General features: G+C 39.2%; 1 protein-coding gene across 1 annotated transcript; it reads left to right on the top strand.

Moving 5' to 3' along the window:
• The first annotated feature begins 2,117 nt into the window (after positions 1 to 2,117).
• On the top strand, positions 2,118 to 25,203 carry tex (THO complex 3 homolog tex). The gene is made up of 5 exons (XM_083126922.1): positions 2,118 to 2,360; positions 5,889 to 6,045; positions 16,993 to 17,197; positions 22,729 to 22,890; positions 24,825 to 25,203. Exons 1-5 carry the CDS (start codon positions 2,118 to 2,120, stop codon positions 25,081 to 25,083), a joined length of 1,026 nt encoding a protein of 341 aa, XP_082983048.1. The 3' UTR covers positions 25,084 to 25,203.
• Positions 25,204 to 25,511: the final 308 nt, after the last annotated feature.

Here is a 25,511-nt window from a genome sequence, read left to right as displayed (position 1 = left end):
GCTCGAAGCAGACGACAAACGAGCTTTCCCTAAGGAGTGACGTAGTAACATGGCGGCGGCGTGTTTTCAGAGCAACGCTAGCCTCACAACTTTGGAAGTCTCGTTTCTGCCTTAAACTGGACGCAGAGAAACGCGAGAACTTGCAGGGGTCATTTTTCCAGGGTGTAGTTTTTAAAATTGTTGTAAAAAAAATTGAGTGGAAATGTCCATTGTTATCCTGCACTTTGTTTACCACACATTTTGAATTGTCAATAACGCCCCTTTCTTGTGTAATGTACAGTCATTATCTTTGAACGAAATAATCCCAGCAAAGCAGGATGTGACATCTGGAACACGAGGAGAAGACCTCATCCTTGCATCCTCTTGCTTCACAATGTTGCGATTTTCCTGGCAAATAATCTGGATCATCCGGGTCACTGACATCTTAAAGAAATTCACTTTCGGCATGAAAGTCACTCTCGTCCTGTTCTTGTGTAGGGGATGATACATCGTCCTTCTTCTTCAGCAGATAAGGCAGAGGTACATCTTCGTCAGATGATACGGCAGATTCTTCATTCAATGTTTCTATGACAGTCCCTTTGTACCACTTCCTTTCTGGAGGCCAGTAAAAGTTTACAGATATCCCGGCTTTGATGTTATTTTTCCTCTTTTCGATCACGTGTAGTTCTCTTGATGGAACAATATTTCTTGAGCTATCTTCCCAGAGCACTAAGGCGTCCATCTTATTCCTACGGTTGCTGATCTCAAAATGATCGGGACAAGTTGAAAGCTTTGAGAGTATTTTGACAACGTTGCATATTGCCTAACAGAGTTTACAAACAATGCTTAATATACAGCTTTGATCCTTCTTCGAAAAACCGTGCCGCTAATGTTAAATTGTGCTATTTCCGACATCAACAAAATGTATCTAATAATTCATTTTACCTCTTTCTTTCATTATACTTTGTTAGACCGTTTAGCTATTCTTAAGATTGTGACCGCTGATTTGTAAACACTGAATATACATTTCTGCATTGCTTTATTTTCCTCTTTGTGAGTGTATTGGCCCCAATTGTTGCATTTTTCTGCTGTAAGCAAAAAGAGATACGCCAACCTGCGAAACAGTTTAGGATTTACTTTATCTGACATAACGACGGAACTCAAGATACGCCGCTATGTCATACCAAATTTTTTAACAAATTGAGATACGCAAAATCAAAAAATATTCATAACTTCCTTATTAATTGGATTTGAGTTACGCCGATTTGCCAGGTGATGCAGGGCACCAGTATGATCACAACGATATTAATAACTCAATTTCGCAAAAAAATGAGATACGTCGTTATGTCATTGGACCGACGATATGTATATGGCCTTACATTTATACCTGCCCACCTTAATCTGTCAATATACAGCTTCTGCCCGCCCGGTGAAAAATTTCTGGCGCCGCCCCTGCATTTCAGTTTCAAAAAGCTCAAGTACCGATTAGACTATTTGTGATATAGTTTTTATTTTTGGGCAGCCTGGAAAAGAATATTATTACAGGATTCCATTTTTATATTGCTCAAACGTTTTTTTGATTCGTTGAGATTAAACCAAGTCATCACTTTTCAATTTCATATTACTTAATCATAGCTTTGAGGCACGTGCCCCTGTTCTCTCCCCGCCTTCCCCGCTAAATTCGCCAACCCTAGTACAAGTAAACAGCGTACTGCGAAGATGATAATAAGAGTGTCCATCATCGTGTCATTCACTCTGTCTTGCGCAATTTGAGGTTGAAAATTTGCAATAAAATGATTATGAGCAAAGGCAAACATCTGTTGTAGTAAGGGTATAATTTTCTTACTTTAAAAAGTATGGAATGAAGGGAAAAACACGACATTAACGAAAATAGCGATGGATAATTTGCTCATAATTTGCAGTTGATTGTTCTCAAATTATCCACCTTTAACCACTACATTCTTTCAGCTTGTTTTGTGTAATAGGAGAGTGTAGAATTGAAACAAAACAGTCAGAAAGGCAGAAAATACATACTCTCACATAACCAATATAAAATACCTAGTGTAAAGTTGAAGGATGTAAAATTTAAGTGTTTGAAAATAAGATGATCATGGACAATTTTTGGTCATCGAGATTGTATGAAGTGTTTTTCCGATAGCTGTAGTCGCCGACTTGACGTACTCCAAACAAATATGATGGCGCCGACTAATAATAGGGTAGAAGAACTTCAAAACCATTTTAAAACGCATAATAAATCGCGTGAATATAATGCACATGTGTCAAAAGTTCATTCCGTTGGTTGGAGTTGTGATGGGAGGCGTTTGGCATCTGGTTCGTTTGATAAATGTGTCGCGATCTACATTTTGGATAGGGACAGATTGGTAAGGCTGTAGTTTTTTTAATTTTTTTATTTATTTGAGAAATCCTGAATACAGAAAGAATCCATTTTAAATCAGGATATCAACAGCGAGAAAAATAGAAGGTATAATTTAACAATACAGGGAATTTCTCCAATTTGTTTGAATTTTCGGTTACTTACTAATTTGGGTCTCCTAATCACGAATCTGCACTTAAAATTTGGCGCTCACGTAAAAATTTGGCGCTTATTTGGGGCAGGTGAATCCGGCCACTTTCTAACATGCCCTTAACAGGGAGTCTATAGATATAGGCGGGAAGCCGGAGCGGAGCGGAGGCGGGGCCGCGATAGCGGTTGGGGGCGGTAGGTCGATTACCCCAGGGGCGGAGCCCGGAACCGGCGGGAAATTCGGAAATCGAGGGTGTGGAAATAAGAACTTAATTTCGATTATTTTGCTATTTCCACGTGCGAGCGCCAAATTTTGACTGCAGATTCGTGATTAGGGGGCCAAAATTAGTGAGTATGCCGAATTTCAAACAAAATGGAGAAATTCCCTGTATTGTAAAATCGCTCCAAATAGAAATTAACAAATGAGAAGCACGCACACATATGTAACAAGAATAATACAATAAAAATAATAAAAATTAAACAATAATAATAAAACAATATCAAGGGTATAACAAATATTAATTTTTCTTCAGCTGCTTGATGCACGCATTTCTGAAAGCCTGCTTAGATAGATGGAAGCCTGGAGGATCAATTAGTGTATTGTACCTTGTTTGTAGCCTATAGAGAAATGACCTTTGTTCTAGGGATAGCCTTGAGGTTTTTGTATAAAAGAAGTTGTTGCATTTTCTGTTGGTACGTGGGATCCGGATGTGAAGATGTGGCAAGAGTTCGTTAGTGAAAAGTTGTCCATTCATGATTTTGAAAAGAAAAGTTAGATCTGAAACTTGACGGCGAAGGGACGGATCGTGAATTTGAAGAGTGGATAGAATTTCATGTTTGGAAAAGTTTGCAAGGGCTGGGCTGGGCATCCAATAGAAATTTCGCATATTTTACTTGTAACATGTGTAGAAGTTAGGATCTGTATGAAAATAAATTAGGGTATGACTTGAGATGATCGGACCCCTCTCCGAGTTTCTTTATATTTGACATACTCAATAATTGAGGCCTCCTAATCACGAATCTGAAGTTAAAATTTGTCGGTCACGTCTAGAAATTGTGATCCATTGACGCTAGCCTCACGAACCATTGACGCGTGGTTAGGTTAGGCAAACATAGTTAAAATTTGGGTAACTGTAGTATAAGCCGGAGACACATTAAACTCGTTCATTTTCAAATAAAAATCATTGCTACTTACCTCATATGCATACCGGAACATTTTTCAAGCTGGGGATCACTTTTTTTTCCCATGAAAAAAGCGTTATTTTTAACATTATAATCATTTATTGGTCGTTGCTAATTCGGCGGGAAAAACTTGACTCACGTTGTCTGTCGTCAGCTGATATGCAGTATCGTCAGCTGATGTGCAATGTTTCCAAACTTATGAACCGATAAATGCCGCAGAAACTATTCACAAAAGGTTTTTAAGCGAAAATTGAGGCTAGACTCTACATTACGTCCTTATCTGCATGGTGATTGCTTCTTTGCATTCGCGGTGCACGATCGTGGTGCGGCACCCGGCATCTCTTCAGGTAAGTACCTTTTTCTTTTTACACTTTCTGTTCACGATAGCCCCACTATCCATTCACAGGGTCCAGGTATGCCTACGAGGTTAGGTTCCATTAGCACTTATTTCACCCCTAAATATGTGCTTCATCATCTAAAAAATTCCACAGTACGTTCAATTACGCATATACGGACAACATCGGTTTTTCTCGATTCACTCCTTCAGGAAATTTTTCCTCGCTTTGGGATTTACGTTGTTGAATTCCTTATAAAATAAGCTTTCCAATGATATATGACACGTATTCCTTAGGAAAAGGACGTAAACTAGAGTCTTACCTTAAATTGGAAAAAAAAAACCGCTCACACGTCATCTTGTAAAACTACCGCGTGGTTGCTACACCGACAGGTGGTTACATGATCGAACACACGGAACATTTGATTCACGTAGTCGACGGTAATGGCGGCACGAGCTATCGTACAACGGAGATGCATGAATGACGAAAAATACCTTACTTACAGGCCAAATAAGTTGCACGATTCGAAAAAACAATTTCCCCGGCTTCAGAAAGTTCTCAAGAACGCAATTCCGTAAGTACTTTCTCGTCTTTTCTCCTGTAAATTTTAAGAAATCCGTCTCCGGCTTATACTATCGTTACGAAAATTTGGTGTGGTAGTATCAGGATCTAGAAATTGGAAATAATTGCAAACCATTGGCGTGTGGTTAGGTTAGGCAAACATAGTTAAAATTTGGTGTCGTGGTAGTATCAGCAATATATATATTTGTTTGTGAAACAAAAAAATTCGCGAAAATCGACAGTTTCCATTCCGAAAACTGTAAATATGCGATATCGCCCGAACGCCTCTCACTGGTATATTTTGTTAATTTTAGTATTGATACTTACCTATTATGCATTGCGGAAGATTTTTTAAGGTGAATTTATGCCTTTTTCCATAAAATAGTGTCAACATTTTATATTACGAGTCATTATTTGTATTGTTTTGTTTGGGTGACAATATGGCATGCACTCGTCATGGATCATCACGCGTCGTGCCTGTGTTTTGTCGGTTTGGAGTGGGTATGCAGTGTTTCAACCTTCTTCACCGAAAAATACCTACTTTTGTGTTCATTATGTCATCACAAACCATTGATGGATAGCCCCAAAAAACATTCACGATAGCCCCACAAACCATTCACGATAGCCCCAAAAAACATCCACGATAGCCCCACGAACAATTTCCGGCAAGGTTAGGTTAGGCTGGGTTGAGTTAGGTAAGCATAGTTAAAAAAAAAAAATCTTGTAAGAAAAAGGCACGTTTGGAAACACTGGCGAGACCGCGTGACTTTCGATGCTCACGCCATCTGCAGGTACATAATGGAAACAACGGCATAATGTCAGAAAATGTAAGTTCCTTACATAAAAAGTGATTATTTCTTGTTCTGCAGCATTCTATGGTGAAGTTTTCAGTTTCCGCGAAAGAAAATACCTCGAAGATCTTCGACAATGCTACACAAACTGATTTCAGTAAGTAGTTTCTCCTGTAAATTTGAAGAAATCCGTTCGGGCGATATCGCATATTTACCCCGAAAACTAACGCCTTATTTTTGCTTATTTTGCAAAATCTAGACGTTTCCGACAAATTTTAACTTCAGATTCGTGATTAGGAGGCCTCAATTAGTGAATATGCCAAATATGAAGAAAATCAGAGAGGGGTCCGGTCATCTCAAGTCGTTCCAAAGTTTGTTAAAGAGCCGGTTTTTCAATGTACCATCAATGTTTAAGTAACTAAACCTAGTATATCCTTTACAACAAGCTTGATACAGTTCTATATTTCCACCATTATCTAAAATATTTAATGCTTTAATTTGAGTTTTGTATTTCAGAATAAAGACTTCTTGTACCGAGGCCATAGTGGTAGTGTAGATCAGTTGTGTTGGCATTCTTCAAATCCTGATCTTCTTAGTACAGCAAGTGGGGACAAGACAGTACGAATTTGGGACACACGGTCACAGAAATGTGCTGCAACTATAAACACAAGGGGTAAGTCCATATTTTTAAGTATTGAAATGAACCTTGGTGATTAAGATTGAGAGGAAATTACCTTCTAGATGAAGTTTAAAGTACATTGTCAGAGGTAGTTTTAAAATATCTAGTTTTTTTTTCATATAATTTTTACTCTGCAGAGTACAGCTCCACGGTCGCCATTTTCAAAAATTCCCGTGAACCTTTTTTTCAGTATGTTCATTATATCACCATTAAGCCTTGTTTCCATGATATGAAAAACTCAATATGCTGACCAAAGCAGAAATTTATTTTATTTTAAAACATAAACTAAACTTAACGTTTCAACCTTCTAGCAAGGTCTTCTTCAGACTCTGTACCAAGTGCAAGTGTTTTTTCAAATATCTATATCCAGGGGTAGACAAATACAGGGTGCCTGAAAATTTTCATATGGCAACTGGATTTTCAAATTGTTCTAAAAAAGATTTTGATAAATGTCTGTTATATCGGAGACACATTTCTTCATTTTTACAGAAGAAACTACTTACGGAAATGAGTTTCTGTAGCATTTTGAAAGTTCGTGGAGGTATTTTCTCACCGTAGAATGTTGCACAACAAGAAATAAGCACTGTGGATATAATAAACTTGCATTTTGTGCAAAGCGACAACATTATGCTGTTGTTTCCATTATGTACCTGCAGATGGCGCAATTGTTGAAAGTCATGTGGCCTCGCCAGTGTTTAGAAACGTGCCTTTTTTTACGAGAATTTTTTTTTTAACTATGCTTACCTAACCTAACCTTGTCGGTAATGCTCCGTGGGGCTATCGTGAATGTTTTTTGGTGCTATCGTGAATGGTTTTTTGGGCTATCATGAATGTTTTTTGGTGCTATCGTGAATGGTTTTTTGGGCTATCGAGAATGTTTTCTGGTGCTATCGTGAATGGTTTTTTGGGCTATCGTGAATGTTTTTTGGGGCTATCCGTCAATGGTTTGTGGGGCTATCGTGAATGGTTTTTGGGACTATCCATCAATGGTTTGTGATGACATAATGAACACGAAAGTAGGTATTTTTCGGTTAAGAAGGTTGAAACACTGCATACCCACTCCAAATTGACAAAACACAAGCACGACGCACGATGATCCACAACTGTGCGTGCCATATTGTATTTTCCGCAATGGAAGAAAGGAAACAAAAGAATTACTCGTAATGTGAAAAATCGAAGTTATTTTCATGTAAAAAGCATAATGGCACCTTCAACTATGTTCCGCAGTACACAATTGGTAAGTACGAACCATCCAAAACACAAAATATTGTAACGACCCTGCGTGGTCATCACATGTAGCTATCCTGCGTGATAGCCATATTCTTTCATATATAATTATTAATGTTTGAGAAATGCCCTGCGAGGCTTACGCTTTTGATTTATCTAATTTTGAGTGCATTGGTGTTAAGCATATATTGTTATGGCACACACGTTTTGGTTAAAGAAAGCATGCTAAATACCCTGCGTGGTTTACTCATTCAGTTATCTTTTGTGCAGTAATTGTTGTTTAATTTGTAACTTGCATTGTTGAATCTCTTTATCTTGTAATTTCTTTAATGTAACGTGTTCAGTTTAGCACACAAGTGTTAGGTTTATATCGCCACATGCTAGTGGTTTTTACAATGCTAAACTTGATATTTTATAACGCACGAGTTGCATCTCGTGAATTGAAGGGAGTTTGCAACGCTGCAGCCGGCTTAGTTCCGATCTTCTCCACCCGCCTCAGTGCTGCCACCAAACAGTATATAAACAAAGCAGCGAGGCCCGGAGCTCAGTCGACTGCCAGATGCCGACTGCGAAAGACCTGGTTCCCAGATCTAGTCTGGAAGTTTCCCCTACCAGGATCCAATAGCTTCCTTGAGAAGGAAGGAGGAGAAAAGAAAAGCAGTTTTCCTACCTACCTACCTGGTCTGCCCCATAAGAGCTTGATGTGCTACCCTTGGGTCGTGGCGGCCCAAGCCCAAGTCTCCTGGGTGCTTCCAGACCTACCCTTTGTACCTTGCCGTCTCTTGCTACTGACTGGACATGCCAAGGGACCGAACCGTTCCCTTGTCGTAGCTGGATTGACTTTGCGGAGTCCTTTCACACCAACACCTTTGTGAAACCACGGCCCCTTGGCCCGTCCCTCGCTATTGATTGGACGCTTTCGCATGTTGTCCCCAGACGGCGTGGCACGTGACGGCTACCAAGGTTCCTATTGGTTACCTGTACTAGTTGGTTCCCCCTAAATTAGATAAGAATACTAATACTGCCCAGGTACCTCACTGAGGAGGATTTAAGAGCGTATGTGCTAAACTGGTTATTTACATGCGTGTATAAATATAAATAAACTTTTACAAGTTGACCTTTGACCTTTCCATACTAAACCCCGCAAGCCCTGAGATACTTTGAGTCCATGTCTTCGGCTGGCTACAAGCTAGCATATATGGGTACACTTTTGCACCGCTCCGTGGTGTAGTGTGCAGTGCTCCGGCGCGCGGACGTTGCAAAAGTTTTTGGCGCCCAACGTGGGGCCTGATTTGCAAAAACACAGGGCTCGACTTGTAAAACGTGGGGTCAGATTTGTTACGTGGTGAAGCCGTATATGGACTAGAAGTGGCTCACTAGTTGTAGTGCAAGAGTTAGTGACAGTGTTCGTCCATTGAATTCACGAAGGTAGTGAAGTGTTTTCGGAGAAACCATACAGAATTCACGAAGGTAAAGTGTTGTGACATATATACGATTGTGACAAAATGGAAAAAGAAACGTCCGGAATGAGTCTACGGAGCAGAGGGAGAAAAACCATGGAAGGTGAGACTGGGTTCGCATGCTGTGATGATTCTGGAGCCGAGATGGAGTCCTTCCAGTGTTTCCAGTGTCTCAAGAATTTCCATTTGAGATGTGAGGGGCAAGAAGAGACCTCAGAGACTGATGCAGAGGCTAGGTGTAAAACATGCTTATCAGCACCCTTGGTAGCGTCCCTGCTTGAACCAAGTCTTCCAAGTAAGACCCAATCAGACCATTGGCTGCTGGAGTGGTTAATGAAAGATAAAGAGGAACGTAAGAAAGAAGAGGAAGAGCGTAGACAGATTGATGAAAAGCAAAGGAAAAGGGAAACTGCTCAATTAGAGAAAACTCGTAAGAAAGAGTTGATAGAGCTGAGACAGGTGGTCGAATCCATGGAGGAGAGGAGACTCCTTGAGAAGGAAGAGGAGACAGCCCGTATTAAAGAGGAGAAAGCAGAAGAAGAAGCTAAAAGAGCAAGAGAGAAAGCAGAAGAAGAAGCTAAAAGGGCAAGAGAGAAAGCAGAAGAAGAAGCTAAAAGAAAAGAAGAGGTACATCAGTTTAGGACTCTGATAAAGTCTCTTGAAGAGAAAAGAGAGGTGGAGAAGCGAGAAGCTGAAGAGAAAAGGGAGATTGAGAAGAGAGAAGCTGAAGAGAAAAGAGAAAGGGAGTTAGAAGTTCTCCGTGTCCTGGTGGAAAGTCAGGAAGAAAAGAGAAAGAAAGAAAAGGAAGAAGAGGAAGAAAAGAGAAAGAAAGAAAAGGAAGAAGAGGAAGAAAAGAGAAACAAAGAAAAAGAGGCAGAGAATGAAAGGAGGCAGCTAGAAGCCGAGAAAAGTAGGGAGGAGTTGCGAACGTTTTTCTCTCAGCTTAAGGTTGACCAACGAGAAAGTGTTAGAGAAGAGTTGGAGAAAATCCGGATCTCTTGCCAACAGGAGGTAGTAAGGGTAGTAGAAGAACAACTAGAGCCCTTAGCTGAGTGGCGTGGAGAGATAGAAAGAGAGCATGAACAGATGAAGAGGAATCTAGATACCTGCTTAGAACTGGTCCAGTCTAGAGGGGAAGTTACTAGGAAAGAAACTGAAAGTGAGGATCCCGAGAGGGTTAAACAGATAGAGGTCTCGGTTGAAGCAATGAGTTCTGTGGTAAAAACCCTTGGGGAAAGGACCGAGCAGATGGAAAAAACTGTACGAGAGCAGAAGGAGGCTGCCGATGCATTGACGCGGAATCTCCGGGAAGAAGTTGTAACAACTGCTGGAGAAAAAGTGAACTCTCTCCGTGAAGAGACCAAGAGACTGGAAGTGTCCCTTCGAAGAGAGATCCATGAACAAACTGGAACTATAATTAGAAGAGTAGGTGAGCTGCAGGATAAGTTTCAAAGACTGCAGTTGCAAACCGAAGCCACTTCAGATGTACTCCCGGATTCTATTGAACGGGGTGGAAGCTTAAACCCGGAAGCGGTCACCTTTGAACCTCCTAGAGTAGTGCAAAGTCCCTACTGCGTCGAAAGAACCGTTCTAACAGATAGAGGTAAGCGACCTAGAGAGGGAGACAGTTCTGATGGATCTCCTCCTCGACGTAGAGCCGATTTCAAGATGCCTAGGATGGCTGATATCGCCCACGTACCAAAATTCAAAGGCGATATCGAGGCCCAATCGGCAGAGAAGTACCTCAGAGAGCTCAATGTCAGTTTCGAGCTTATGCAGATACCTGAGCACTATAGACTTGAGTTACTTCCTAGAGTATTTGCAGGCAAGGCTGAACATTGGCTGGCGGGAAACATAGATAGTTTTGTCAACTATGCCGACTTTTGCCTAAGATTTAAGGAGGAGTTTGCCTCTGAGAAAGCCAAACAGAGACAGTTAACTGCTGTGAGAAATCGACGATATTTTCGCCCAGTCCACGAGAATATGGAGAGCTTCGCTTGGAGCATCTACGCTGCCTATCGAAACTTGAGTGACAATTTCAGCGAAAGTGAAGTGCTGAATCTAATAATAGGACAGCTGCCGTATCGTATCTGGAACCTCTGCCTTGCGCATGCTCCAAGATCAGTTGATGAATTGACCAGTTTTCTCAAGGACTTCGACATCTATGACGATCCCGATGCTTGGAGAAATAAGGAAGACCCCAAGAGTAAAGAGTCTGGAATCAATAATAAGAGCTTCAAAGTCCGCAACATCGAGACCAGAACCAGCGGTAGAGAAGGAATGCTGCGAGGACTCCAAAGTTTTATAGAAGACAAGGCTGGAGAGGAGCGGACCGCAGCCAACAGGATGGTCAGAGGAACTTTAATCGACCTTATCCAGAAAGAGGTCGAAGCTTCCCTGATATAAGGAATTATCAGGATGGGAGTTCCCCTAGACGATACTCACCTCGGGATGCAGAACAGACTAGAAGGCAGTCACCAACCAGAGAAGACTTGACCTCTGAGCAGGAGGAAGCCCTAGAGACAACCCGGGACTTCCTGCATAACCAAAGGTCACAGTCTAGTCAAACAAACTAGAGCCTTGTCTAGGTGCTTCGTTCCCATTTAGGCAAGGGGCCTCGGAGGAGCGACCACTAAGATCTATCCAGGAACTAAAAGTAAATTTTCAATTGTCCGAAACAGAGGAAATAAATTTGCAAAGTGATCTGAAATCTGCACGAGCCTCTAAGACCAGTTACAAATCACCAGCAGTGTCTGCAAAATTGATGGAAATACCGATAAACTGTATAATTGATACCGGAAGCGAATGTTCAATTCTAAGTCATAATGTCTGGACTAAACTAAAGGATCAAATGCCAAGCATTCAGGTACAAAAGGTTCCAGAAATAAGATTAGTTGATTTCTCTGGTACCCACAGAAAGCGAGTTTTTGGAAGTAGGCGAGTAGAGCTACAAATAGGTGGAATGACTTTCAGTACTGAAGTATTTATATTGAAGGGATTTAGTACGGATCTTCTTTTGGGCATGCCATTTTTGAGGCAGCACGAGGCAGAGATAAATTTCAGGAAAAACTCTGTGAAGCTGAATTTCGGGAAGACTCCTGAACATGAGGAAGGGAATCCACTGGATATTGAACTTGTGAGGTATATCCAAAATGTCCAAGAGAGAGACAAGAAATGGATGTATAAACCCGCGGACCTCAGTGAGAAGGTCGACACGGTAGATATTCTAAAAGATTCCCAGAAGCAGGAGTTCCTAAATGTGCTGAGACGCAATTTGGAGATTATTTTTGAGAAGCTCGTACCATTGAAGAATGTTGGATATAAGCAGTGTGCCGAGACAGTTCCTTACAAGTCGCATTCTTTACCGCTTTTCCTGATGGCTTTACTGGAGAATGAAGATTGGAAGATTTGGAACTTCGTCCAGCTAATATTGTCTCATTATGAATTTATTGGTTTTGAGTTCGCTGATTAACTTGCCATGCACCCTGTCTCAGATATTTCGAAATGTTTTCCTCTTGGGTTGCTATTCCGTGTATCCCTGTCTAATGAAGTTCTGGACTACTTCACCATCTCTACGACGAAGCAATATCCAAACCCTCTAGAAAGGCTCAACAATTGTTGATAGAAGAATGAAAGTAAAAAGAGACGCTCTTCAATTAGAAGAAGGTGACTTGGTTCTTGTCAGGAATCGCAAGTTAAGTTCCCGAAAGAATAGGACTATCGCCAAATTGTTTGAGGTATACATTGGCCCCTATGTCGCCTCGGATGTTCGAAGCAACACTGCCCTGCTGTTGAACCCGACGACCAAGAACCCAGTCGACCGAGTGAATTTTGACAACCTTCGTCTCTTCAGGTGTTCCCCCGAACGGAGAAGACAAATAGTGAATGAAGAAAAGACTTAGTGATTGAAGAGTAAAAGAGATATAGACTCTGGTTTACCAAAAATTTTTCTGAAAATTTAAACTTTTTAATTTTCCTCAAAATTTTTGCCCGAGAGAGGGGCATATGTAACGACCCTGCGTGGTCATCACATGTAGCTATCCTGCGTGATAGCCATATTCTTTCATATATAATTATTAATGTTTGAGAAATGCCCTGCGAGGCTTACGCTTTTGATTTATCTAATTTTGAGTGCATTGTTGTTAAGCATATATTGTTATGGCACACACGTTTTGGTTAAAGAAAGCATGCTAAATACCCTGCGTGGTTTACTCATTCAGTTATCTTTTGTGCAGTAATTGTTGTTTAATTTGTAACTTGCATTGTTAAATCTCTTTATCTTTTAATTTCTTTAATGTAACGTGTTCAGTTTAGCACACAAGTGTTAAGTTTATATCGCCACATGCTAGTGGTTTTTACAATGCTAAACTTGATATTTTATAACGCACGAGTTGCATCTCGTGAATTGAAGGGAGTTTGCAACGCTGCAGCCGGCTTAGTTCCGATCTTCTCCACCCGCCTCAGTGCTGCCACCAAACAGTATATAAACAAAGCAGCGAGGCCCGGAGCTCAGTCGACTGCCAGATGCCGACTGCGAAAGACCTGGTTCCCAGATCTAGTCTGGAAGTTTCCCCTACCAGGATCCAATAGCTTCCTTGAGAAGGAAGGAGGAGAAAAGAAAAGCAGTTTTCCTACCTACCTGGTCTGCCCCATAAGAGCTTGATGTGCTACCCTTGGGTCGTGGCGGCCCAAGCCCAAGTCTCCTGGGTGCTTCCAGACCTACCCTTTGTACCTTGCCGTCTCTTGCTACTGACTGGACATGCCAAGGGACCGAACCGTTCCCTTGTCGTAGCTGGATTGACTTTGCGGCGTCCTTTCACACCAACACCTTTGTGAAACCGCGGGCCCCTTGGCCCGTCCCTCGCTATTGATTGGACGCTTTCGCATGTTGTCCCCAGACGGCGTGGCACGTGACGGCTACCAAGGTTCCTATTGGTTACCTGTACTAGTTGGTTCCCCCTAAATTAGATAAGAATACTAATACTGCCCAGGTACCTCACTGAGGAGGATTTAAGAGCGTATGTGCTAAACTGGTTATTTACATGCATGTATAAATATAAATAAACTTTTACAAGTTGACCTTTGACCTTTCCATACTAAACCCCGCAAGCCCTGAGATACTTTGAGTCCATGTCTTCGGCTGGCTACAAGCTAGCATATATGGGTACACTTTTGCACCGCTCCGTGGTGTAGTGTGCAGTGCTCCGGCGCGCGGACGTTGCAATATCCGATTTTAATGTGTCTCCGATATAACAGCCATTTACCAAGATTTTTTTTAATAATTTCAAGTTTACTTATGGAAATTTCCATTACCCTTTTTTTAAAAAAATAATGAGTACAGTAAATGGTTTTTAATGTTTGTGTGTTGTCTGTACCACATGTATCATTAAATCAGACAAACAAACATGGCATTATAAATTTTTGCACTGACCTAGCCGAATTTAAAATCTGCAGCGATATGGTAGAGTCAGCCATATATTATAATGTATTGCATAGTTATTCATGCTGTTACCTTTTGAGTCTTCTTTAGAATTAATTACTTTTAATCCAATCTTTAATTAGTAAATAAATTAGATGTTTTATGGTCACATTCCAAAATATGTACCTTTATCTTAGTTGGATTTATGTATTTATTGTCCAGTATTTGCAAAGAAATATGCTGGTTCCTGAGAAATAGGGGCTGCTGCCCGAATTATTTTTAGTTTGTCTATCCCTGTCTATATCAATACATACTAACATTATCTCAGTCAGAATATTTATTCCACATATTCATTTTTTACAAGATATTGTCACAGTCTCTGCTTGTTGTTCTAAAATTGAACAATACAGTACCCTAAGGGGTTTGCAGTGCCTTTTGGATTAGGGAAAGAAATTTTAATTTCATTTGAAAGAATAATACACATACTGATTGATTGATTGAATGAATTATTGTTTTAAGTCCACTTTATGCACAGAAAGGCTAATAGATACTGGATATACAGTTAACTGTAGTGGGATCCAAACCACTCTGCCATGTGCCTCCACCAGGTATCGGAACTAGGACTCCTTTTTTTACAAGGTAACTACATCAGGGAGAGTCCCAGTAATAATACACATGCACACAGACAAACACGTTTCTTATTATTATTGTTACCTATCATCATTGTATGCATGTGCAAGAGTAAAGCAAGCAGTCAAATGATTTAAAAATCTGTGGTACAGTCAAGTGGTTATATCTTTGCTACATTTTATATTGTCTTAATTTATGTTTAATTATTTCAGCTTTTAAACTGTTGTTAATGGCCAAATCCAATTTACAATTGTATGCATGTTTGTAATGAATACCATTACAAATTTAACTACCAAAATATGCAAATCAATTTATTCATATTGTCTTGCACTTCTCAAACATTTATGTGGAAAATATTTAACACCCAGTTGTGTGTGTTCTGTTTTCTATTGCTTATTTTTATAGCTCTTTGAACTCCAGTCTATCATCATTGAATATGAAATTCAATTTTACTCTTAAATATCTCTGAAGAGAGCTGGGGGGGGGGGGGGTTAGCACTTTCCCTCCTTGCCAACATCTTAAGGCTTGGCTGGACCTTTGCTGATGCTACCAAAATATAAAAAATTACATCCGCTTAGAATCCAGTCTGGAACATTCCCATGAACTTTTGTGTGGTTTGCTTTTGCCTAGATATTTGCAATAGTTTTGTAACTATGTAAGCTATTGAACTTCATCGTATCACAGAGCTTGTAGGAAAGATCAAATATGTGAAAATAGGTTGTAACAATGTTTAAAATCAACAGAAGCAGTGGTTGCTCCTGACATTAATGCTGTCCACCACAGTATCCTGTGTTATAATTTGATACCATTCTGAATTGTAAAATCAAACTATTCTCGGGCCAATTATTTTTTGTGCGAGATTGTGCACTTCATATACTTGCAATGGAATGAGATCCAACAGACAGTGGGGTTGGTAAAGCTTCAGGACAGGATAGATCAGGCACAGATGAGATGGTTAGGACACATGAAGGGGATGGATGCAGAAAAACTACCACAAGGAGTGGGAATAAGGCCAAGGGGGAGACCAAGATGTCTGTGGAAAGAGCAGATAACGGAGAGTATTAGGGGAAGAAGATAAGATTGGAACACTCTGGAAAGAGAGGAGTGGTGGAAATCCAGGGAAAAAGTTTAGAGGCTTGACTTCTATGCCACCCAGCCAGAGGCAGGAAATGGCGAAGGATGATGATGATATACTTGCAAATGAACAAGAATGTAAATATTTTCTATAATTCGGGGTGATTCTTACATAGGTCTAAACCCTAAAAACTGTATTATGTAGTAATGGACAAAAAACAATAACATTTTCATTACAGGTACCTGTAATTTTATGGAGCAAATTACAGCAAGTGCTGGAAGTTGTCCCCAGTGGCAGCAGCAGGAGACAAAGACTCAAATCTGAAATTGCATACTCAGTAGAAGAATGTATGTTTATGGTGCAAATGTGTGCTGTGAAACAAGTGTGGTTAGAACTCATTAAATCACCAATTGGTTTGGTAACTGGAAATGACAGAATCCCTTCTTGATAAATGACGTAAACATCAGGCTCAGTTCTGGATGAATCTACTAGATTGGAACAATTGCCTACAAAATCCTTATGATAGCTCACTGGAGACAGTCATGCTTAACATGTCAGAGGGAAGCAAAGCTGCTGTCATACAGATACATCAGTACAACAAGTTTAGTAATCAGCCGACTATGTGAACTGATAACAAGTTTATCTCCAGCTAAATAATGCAACACTTGAATTAATGCCTATAATGCAGGTTTTTTTACCCCCAAGATGTCTTTTTCAAGACTGTGGACGCTAAGATCATCTTATCTTACAACCTGGACTTCTTTTTTGGTGTGTGTGTGGGGGGAGGGGGAGGGGTTATTAGAAATAAATGATATACAGTAACAAACTGTGTACAATTGAAGCTTTAGAAGTAAGCATTCCCAATCAAATGCAAACATTCAGTGCTGTGTGGTCATTTGCTCAATTTCATTGGAACTAAGCATCATTAGAATGTCATTGATTTGCCTCCACTCATTGACAAGATAACATAATTTCAGGGTTTTAATCTACAAGCAACACTCTGCATATGTAGTAAAAGTAAAAATAAGCTCTACTCATGTTTGTTGACTCATTTACCAATATGAAAATTCCCGCAATTGCACATCCACTAGTGTCATGGTGGCAGAATGTCATATTTTTTTTTCTTATAGGTGAGAATATTAACATTACGTGGTCTCCTGATGGAAACACCATTGCAGTTGGCAACAAAGAGGATCTGGTAACCTTCATAGATGCAAGGACCCACAAAATAAAAGAAGAGCAACAATATAAATTCGAAGTGAATGAAATATCATGGAATAAAGATAGTAATCTGTTCTTTCTCACCAATGGGCAAGGTTGTGTTCACATATTAAGGTAAGCTAGTACATGGATTATATTGCAAAGTAGTATTGAGCTGATGAAAGAAGTTATCCTTGACTTAAAACAAAATTAAAGACCTTATCGCCCTTCCCAGTGGTCCTCTGAAGTGTAAGTACAGATATATTAGAATGATATATTGATAAGTGTCTATGTAATCACAAGCACTGAGTAATTAATAGTAATTCTGGAAACTTGCTTTGTTGGCTTTTGGTTTATTTTTCATGCGAGCAGTTGGTAAGTAGGCACGGGTTACGCACGGGTTAATGTGTGAAACTGTAATTACACAGCGGAAACCTCAATTTTACGCTTTTCAGAGGACCAAAGTGAAACATTTTAAAATGGCATTACAAAGTGTTGATTTATTTATGTTCCCGGGTATTACATTTTCCCATATTATGCATTCAATGGTGATGGTCCCAACATAGCAAAATTATTTTTCCTTGATTTTTTTTTTTTTCCCATCCCCTGGAAAATATAAAATCTGAGTTCTTCTGTATAACCACCTAATATTTTTAATAATGTATGGGGTAACACTGCCCAGTATTACCATAAATACTGTTACAACTTTGGAAGGTGGCTCCTCACCTGGTGCTGAAGGTCAACAACTTATCCAATCTCATTGCTACTTGAGCTACAGAAGTGATAGAACATTTATGTGTAGATTTCATGTCGAAATGAGGCGAGTGTGAAAACTGTGTGCCTGTTATAGCACTCCATAAGGCAGGGAAGCCAGTAGATGATATTTTTAAGACCCCCCAGAAGCTTTGAAAAGTGAACAAAGAATGAATATCAAATTCCTTGTGAAACGTAAGAAATCTGCAACAGAAACATTCCAAATGTTAAGTGAGGCTTATGGGGATGATACTTTGTCTAGGACACGCATGCTTGAATGGCATAAACGGTTTTCAGAGGGAAGGGACAGTGTGGATGACAATGAACGTACAGGGTGCCCACGAACTGCTAATTACGGAACAAAACATTGCAAGAGTTCGTGAAGTGATACAAGGTGACCGAAGATTAAGTGTTCGTGCAGTGGCTGAGTTACGGTAGTTAACTTGGATAGGGAAGCTGTTCGATGCATTTTAACAGAGGAATGGAGCATGCGGAAGATTTGTGCGAAGGTTGTACCAAAAGTTTTGTCAGATGACCAAAAACTGTGTCGTAAAGACGAGTGAGGACATGTTACAATGCCTTAGAAATGAGCCAAGTTTGTTGGAATCTGTTGTTACTTGCAATGAGACATGGATTTTTACCTATGACCCTGAAAGTAAGTTTCACAAGGAATGTGATGTTGATTCTTTGTTAACTTTTCACACTAGACATTTTTTCGGCAGAACACGGTTGCAGGTGTTCACTCAATGACTCAATACTCCCAACCCGCGAGACCGGGCGAGTCCAAACTTGCAGCACAGATAGAAGGGGTGTCACATGACGTCACCAAAACTATTATTGCCAACTCCTTTTTTTTTCACTTATGCAATCAATCCGTTTTTTTTTTTTTTGTTTTTTTTTGTGTCACACCTCGTATATCTATAGTAGTGAGTACTTGGAGGAGGATTGTACTTTTACGAACTTATTTATAATTATAACTCCATTAAGCCTTGTTTCCATGATTATGAAAAACTAAATATGCTGACCAAGGCAGTAATTTATTTTATTAAAAACATAAACTAACGTAACGTTTCAACCTTCTAGCAAAGTCTTCTTCAGACTCTGTATCAAGTACAAAAGTAACCAGATACAACAAGAAGGGTAATATATATACACAAACATTACTCCCTCCAGACTATTTAGAAAGTTGTTTGGAACTTTCTAGCAGATGACTTTCACTTTCCAACTTTACTTTCACCTAAAAGGCTAAACACAATTACTTCCATATAGAATGTGGTTGGACTTTTTAATCTCACGCTCTTTTCCCTTCATTTTTCTTCCTTCTCCTCTCCTCTTTTTCTCTTGTCCTTTCCACTCTTTCCAACATCTTCTTCCATTCTTTGTTTAACTTCAGTCCCCCATTCCAGTTCATTGTGTCTTCTTCGCCTTTCTTCTCTATTTCCTTGGCTTCCTTCCATTTTCTCACTAGCATTCTCTTCTCCCTTCCTATTTGCTTAGCCTCATCCCACTCTATGTCATGTCCTGTTTCTCTCGTGTGTTTAAATATTGCATTTCTCTCTCTCTTAAGTCGTACATCATCCCTATGTTGTTTCAACCTGTCTTTCAGCCTTTTTTTCGTTTCTCCTATGTACACACTCTGACATTCTTTACATTTTACTTCGTAGATAATCCCTTCTTCTTCCTCTTCTCTGTTTTCCTTTTTCTTGTTAGCATTCCTCGCTATTCCTAAGATGCTTCTCCCTCCCTTCCTGTAAGTTTTAATTCCTGCTTTCCTAAGCACTTTGCATATCTTTTCTGTGGTCTTCCCCATACTCCTTATTCCAAACCTTCTCTCCTCTTTTTCTTTCTCTTCCAATTCTCCCCTGCCCGTTTTCTTACTTCTTCTGTTTATGTCCAGTCTATCCTGCTTCTCATAGCCATTCTTTTCCAGCTGTTTCCATAGGCTATTTATTTTGCCTTCTTTTTCACATTCTTTCATGCATATTTTCTTGATTCTGTCCTCCATATTCTTTATAAAATTTATTTTTGTCACCTCACTTACATCACTTCTTTTGTGGCAGAATACCCCTGCTGCACACTTCTTCTGATGCCAAGCGGTTTCAATTTCTTGTCCTCTTTTCCTTTTCATCAATATATCTAGATAGCTTAACTTATCTTCTTCTTCTATTTCAAGTTCCAATAATATCCCTCTTTCTTCATCTTGAATTTCTTTGGCAAAAATGTCAAGCTGCCTCTTCGTTCCCTTCCATATGCCAAAACAGTCGTCCACATATCTGCAAAACAGAATCATTTTGTCACCTCCCTTTTCTATCACTTTCTTTTCCCATTCATTCATAACCAATTCAGCCAATGCTGGGCTTAGACTGGAACCTATATTTAGTCCTTCACTCATTAACATTAAAATAAAATTGAAGAAGAAAGGAGAGGGACTAGGATGGAAAGAAGAAAGAGGAGAAGAGGAAGAAGAAGAGGATACCAGAAGAAGAGTTGTGGTAATAGGGAATGTAGATCTAACAAAAGAAGAGGAAGCTGTTTTAAAACTAGGCAGAGGTTTCAAAGTTAAAGAAAGAAATGTAGATTATGAGGAAGTTATATATGACATTGAAGAAGCAGTGCTCCATATAAAAGAAGAACCAGAAAGAGACAAGATTAGAAGAAGAACAGCAGCCATACTGAAGAAAGAAATGGGAAAACAAGGAAAAGTAGATAATTTGAGTCAAAAAGAAAGGGAAGGGATGAAGAAAATCAAAACAAGAAATGATGTGGTGATAGAGCAGGCAGATAAAGGTGGAGCAATTGTGGTGATGGAAAGAGAATGGTACGAGAGGAAGTTTGAAGACCTAAAAGAAAATGGATATGAGGAGATTTGTGGAACAGGTGAAGAACAAACTATAAAAGAAAGAATCATTAAAGACTGTAGGAGGAGTGGATTCAAGAAATGCATAAAGGAGACAGGAAGACTACCAAGTTTGAAAGGCTTTCCAAAGATACACAAAGAGGAGATAAAGTTAAGACCAGTAATGAACTGCAGAAACAATATTTTGGAACCCTTAGAAAAGAAATTAAAGAAAGTTATTGACCTGTTAGTAACACAGCAAGAAAGCAGAGGAGTTAAGAACAGTGAACAAGTAGTAGACCTCATAAAAGGACTTAAGTTAAATGAGATGAAGACGACAATGTTTAGCTTAGACGTGAAAAGTATGTTCCCGAGCATCAAGAGGGGACGCGTTTTGGACATTATTAAAAAGAGAATGGGACAAGAAATTATAGGAGAATGGGATAGTGAAAGGGTAGTGAAGGCGCTGGAAACCATTTGGAATAACGGTTACAGTATAATGGGAGATAAAATAATGTTAATGAGTGAAGGACTAAATATAGGTTCCAGTCTAAGCCCAGCATTGGCTGAATTGGTTATGAATGAATGGGAAAAGAAAGTGATAGAAAAGGGAGGTGACAAAATGATTCTGTTTTGCAGATATGTGGACGACTGTTTTGGCATATGGAAGGGAACGAAGAGGCAGCTTGACATTTTTGCCAAAGAAATTCAAGATGAAGAAAGAGGGATATTATTGGAACTTGAAATAGAAGAAGAAGATAAGTTAAGCTATCTAGATATATTGATGAAAAGGAAAAGAGGACAAGAAATTGAAACCGCTTGGCATCAGAAGAAGTGTGCAGCAGGGGTATTCTGCCACAAAAGAAGTGATGTAAGTGAGGTGACAAAAATAAATTTTATAAAGAATATGGAGGACAGAATCAAGAAAATATGCATGAAAGAATGTGAAAAAGAAGGCAAAATAAATAGCCTATGGAAACAGCTGGAAAAGAATGGCTATGAGAAGCAGGATAGACTGGACATAAACAGAAGAAGTAAGAAAACGGGCAGGGGAGAATTGGAAGAGAAAGAAAAAGAGGAGAGAAGGTTTGGAATAAGGAGTATGGGGAAGACCACAGAAAAGATATGCAAAGTGCTTAGGAAAGCAGGAATTAAAACTTACAGGAAGGGAGGGAGAAGCATCTTAGGAATAGCGAGGAATGCTAACAAGAAAAAGGAAAACAGAGAAGAGGAAGAAGAAGGGATTATCTACGAAGTAAAATGTAAAGAATGTCAGAGTGTGTACATAGGAGAAACGAAAAAAAGGCTGAAAGACAGGTTGAAACAACATAGGGATGATGTACGACTTAAGAGAGAGAGAAATGCAATATTTAAACACACGAGAGAAACAGGACATGACATAGAGTGGGATGAGGCTAAGCAAATAGGAAGGGAGAAGAGAATGCTAGTGAGAAAATGGAAGGAAGCCAAGGAAATAGAGAAGAAAGGCGAAGAAGACACAATGAACTGGAATGGGGGACTGAAGTTAAACAAAGAATGGAAGAAGATGTTGGAAAGAGTGGAAAGGACAAGAGAAAAAGAGGAGAGGAGAAGGAAGAAAAATGAAGGGAAAAGAGCGTGAGATTAAAAAGTCCAACCACATTCTATATGGAAGTAATTGTGTTTAGCCTTTTAGGTGAAAGTAAAGTTGGAAAGTGAAAGTCATCTGCTAGAAAGTTCCAAACAACTTTCTAAATAGTCTGGAGGGAGTAATGTTTGTGTATATATATTACCCTTCTTGTTGTATCTGGTTACTTTTGTACTTGATACAGAGTCTGAAGAAGACCTTGCTAGAAGGTTGAAACGTTACGTTAGTTTATGTTTTTAATAAAATAAATTACTGCCTTGGTCAGCATATTTAGTTTTTTATTTATAATTTAATTATTACTTTAATTAGTCATTGAATTTGCTTCCCCTAGAGACTCTTCAGGCAAGTACACATGTTCAAAGCCACTATCACCCCTCCCATATCTTAAGAATTACTTTTGAAAGTCACGCATGAATTCTTTGTTGTTTATCTCCTTGTTGCTACTTTCAGTTACCCAGAATTGAAAATCCAGCATGTTCTCCAAGCTCATCCAGGGACCTGCATCTGTATTGAGTTTGATCCAACAGGCCAGTATTTTGCGACAGGCTCCGCTGATGCCCTTGTCTCATTATGGGATGTATCTGAGTTGGTCTGCCTTCGTACTTTTTCCAGGTAAGTCAATGTGATGACCTTCCCAAATTCTCCAACATACATAGTCAGGCAGTATGAAGCCTCTAATAGGCACATCTTTGTCTTACAGTTGATCTTCTTGATCAAATTTCATAACAGATGCTGTTCCTGCATACCTTTAGGGCCTTCCCAATGGCGTAGTGGTAGTGTCATTGTCTTGTAATCAAGGGGTCCAGGGTTCGATACCTGGTGGAGGCACATAGTGATGCGGATCCCACTTTAAACTGTTCCGATTAGCCTTACTGTGCAAAAAGTGGACTTAAAACATCAAATCAATCATTCAATCAATCCTGCATACTTTTAATCAGGGGCATGCACAGAAGAAAAAATGGGAGGAGTTTTTAACAGTAACAAGGTTCATAAGCAGTCTATTATTGGTATTATTTCGGAATTGACAACTCCTAATGTACTAACTACAGTATTCATGTTCCTGAAAATCAGAAAATGATTTCCCAAAATTAGAGTGGTGAGATTATCTTTCTAGCCCTAAAAGTTCAGGATCCAATACTCCTAGAGCAACATATACAGATTGATTCTTATAGAACCAGCCTGACAAAATGAGCTCTAGTATGAAATATACCATATAGATATTAATGTAATTTATACATGACATACCTTGGATAGTGTGTGCTGTTGATTGTGATCAGAGCATGTGCTGAAAGTGTTTTGCCATTTTCAAGAAGGCACACCTCCACTCACGTTTGCATATTTGCTGTGACTCGCCTCAGTGTTCCTCTGGTGATGTCCATGATTTGTCTAAATGTTGTCCTTTAAAGCTTGTAACTTACGTGGTTTGTTTGCATACACCCTGTCCATCAGTAAGCCCCCGGGCATGTTCGTACGTGCTCCGCTGTGTGCTTTAACTTTGCAGCATAAGTGCTGCCACCTATCAGATCATCTGCACACCATTAGACTCAGCGCAGCCCATGGATTATGATGTCATAATCATGAGCTGTTATATGAATTACTTGCAGCATTATTAGCAAATTCATCAGGCCAGTTCTATAAGAATCACCCTGTATATGTGATAGAGAACAAGATTTCAGTAAAAAATTGGGCATATTTCAGGATCAAAAGTGGTATATAAAGTGGCATTTTGGTTTTAAAATTGTGAATAACCCTTATTTGATTTAGAAACTATACTTATTATACAAAATAAACTTTTCCCTTTTTATAGCACATTTATGTACTTGTCACATATTAAGTTTCTTGTCTAAAGGAGTCCATTTTAGCTTCTCAAATATTTACAGCAGAATTAATCAATGTTCCATGATTTGCTTAATCCACAGGATAGTTAAAGCCTCAGAAAGTGTTGTTGGTAAATAAACGCTACATTTCAGGTTAAAAGTTTATTTTGCCATTCTTTTTGCATAACAAAACATGGTAGGAAGATGCACATTAAAAATTTACATTACAATGTGTTATTTCATGTTTCCATCAAAAACAAAATGTGCATGCTTCGACCTATTCCAAGTGATATGCAAAAGCTTGAAATGGGTGCAGGTATTTTTCCAATCATTTGCAGTGCAAAAATAAATTCGATTAGCTTTCACCTACTTTACATGAGAGCTAGTGTACATTTTAGAGCTATATTTAATTATTTGAGTCAAATTAGTTGGGTTGGGAACATGATTTTTCATTACAATGCATTGCAGTTAGTTGTTCACGTAACAATTCTACTATACGTTGAGCAATAATACGGGAGTTTTGCGATTTATACACACACTGCAAATATAAAAGAAGTGGACAAAGAAAGTTAATTTTAGATGCTTTTTTTATTTTTTAGTACTGTTACTTAACAGGAATTGGGGGCAGGAAGGCACAAACAACAAAAAGACCAAATAACCTTGTTGCTTTTTAATTGGTTAACTTATTTGCAATGCTTTCATTATGTTTATCAAGTATTTTGCCTCTAGGCTAGACTGGCCAGTCAGGACAATCAGCTTCAGCCATGATGGGCGTCTCTTGGCATCTGCATCCGAGGACTTGGTGATCGATGTTGGTGAGGTTGAAACTGGGGAGAAAGTGGTGGACATTCCAGTGGAAGCAGCCACATTCACAGTTGCGTGGCATCCGAAGAAGTATCTCCTTGCATATGCATGCGATGACAAGGACAAATATGAAAGAAAAATTGATGCAGGGACATTGAAAGTGTTTGGTTTTCCTTCAGACTGACCATCAATGGATTGGAATGAATTTTTGTACAAAGAAGAAAAGACTGTTGTGGTCACACTTTTTTTTATATGAAGAAAACTATCATTACTTGCCAAATAAAGTGTGTGCCTGTTTTCTAAATTATTTTCAGGATTAATAAGAGTTTTGTTTGATCCAATTATCTATTTTCAGTTGAAATACAGAAAAAATTCCCAATTTAATGCAATTCACCTCGTAATGTATAAGAGTTCAGTCTTAGAAAAGGGGGGGGGGGGCACACATTAAAAATTCACTAATGCTCAAGAAATGCTTTCACACCACTGGCCTACTTTGTCAGTATAATAATAGTTATTATTAGGTCAGGAAAAATGATAAACTGATTTTTCTTAACTAAAAAAAATCTGTTGCCTCACAAAAGTGGCCATATTCACACACACCATAAAATGCAG

The sequence above is a fragment of the Lepisma saccharinum genome, chromosome 8 (assembly GCF_977018435.1).
Source record: "Lepisma saccharinum chromosome 8, izLepSacc3.1, whole genome shotgun sequence".
NCBI lineage: Eukaryota > Metazoa > Arthropoda > Insecta > Zygentoma > Lepismatidae > Lepisma > Lepisma saccharinum.
The sequence above is the reverse complement of the archived record's forward strand: the minus strand, read 5'-3'. Positions and strand labels throughout refer to the sequence as shown.

Coding starts and splice junctions, on each gene's coding strand:
- tex (XM_083126922.1), top strand. CDS start 2,118: ATGAAGTGTTTTTCCGATAGCTGTAGTCGCCGACTTGACGTACTCCAA. Junction 2,361..5,888: donor TTTTGGATAGGGACAGATTG/GTAAGGCTGTAG, acceptor TTTGTATTTCAG/AATAAAGACTTCTTGTACCG. Junction 6,046..16,992: donor TGCAACTATAAACACAAGGG/GTAAGTCCATAT, acceptor TTTTTCTTATAG/GTGAGAATATTAACATTACG.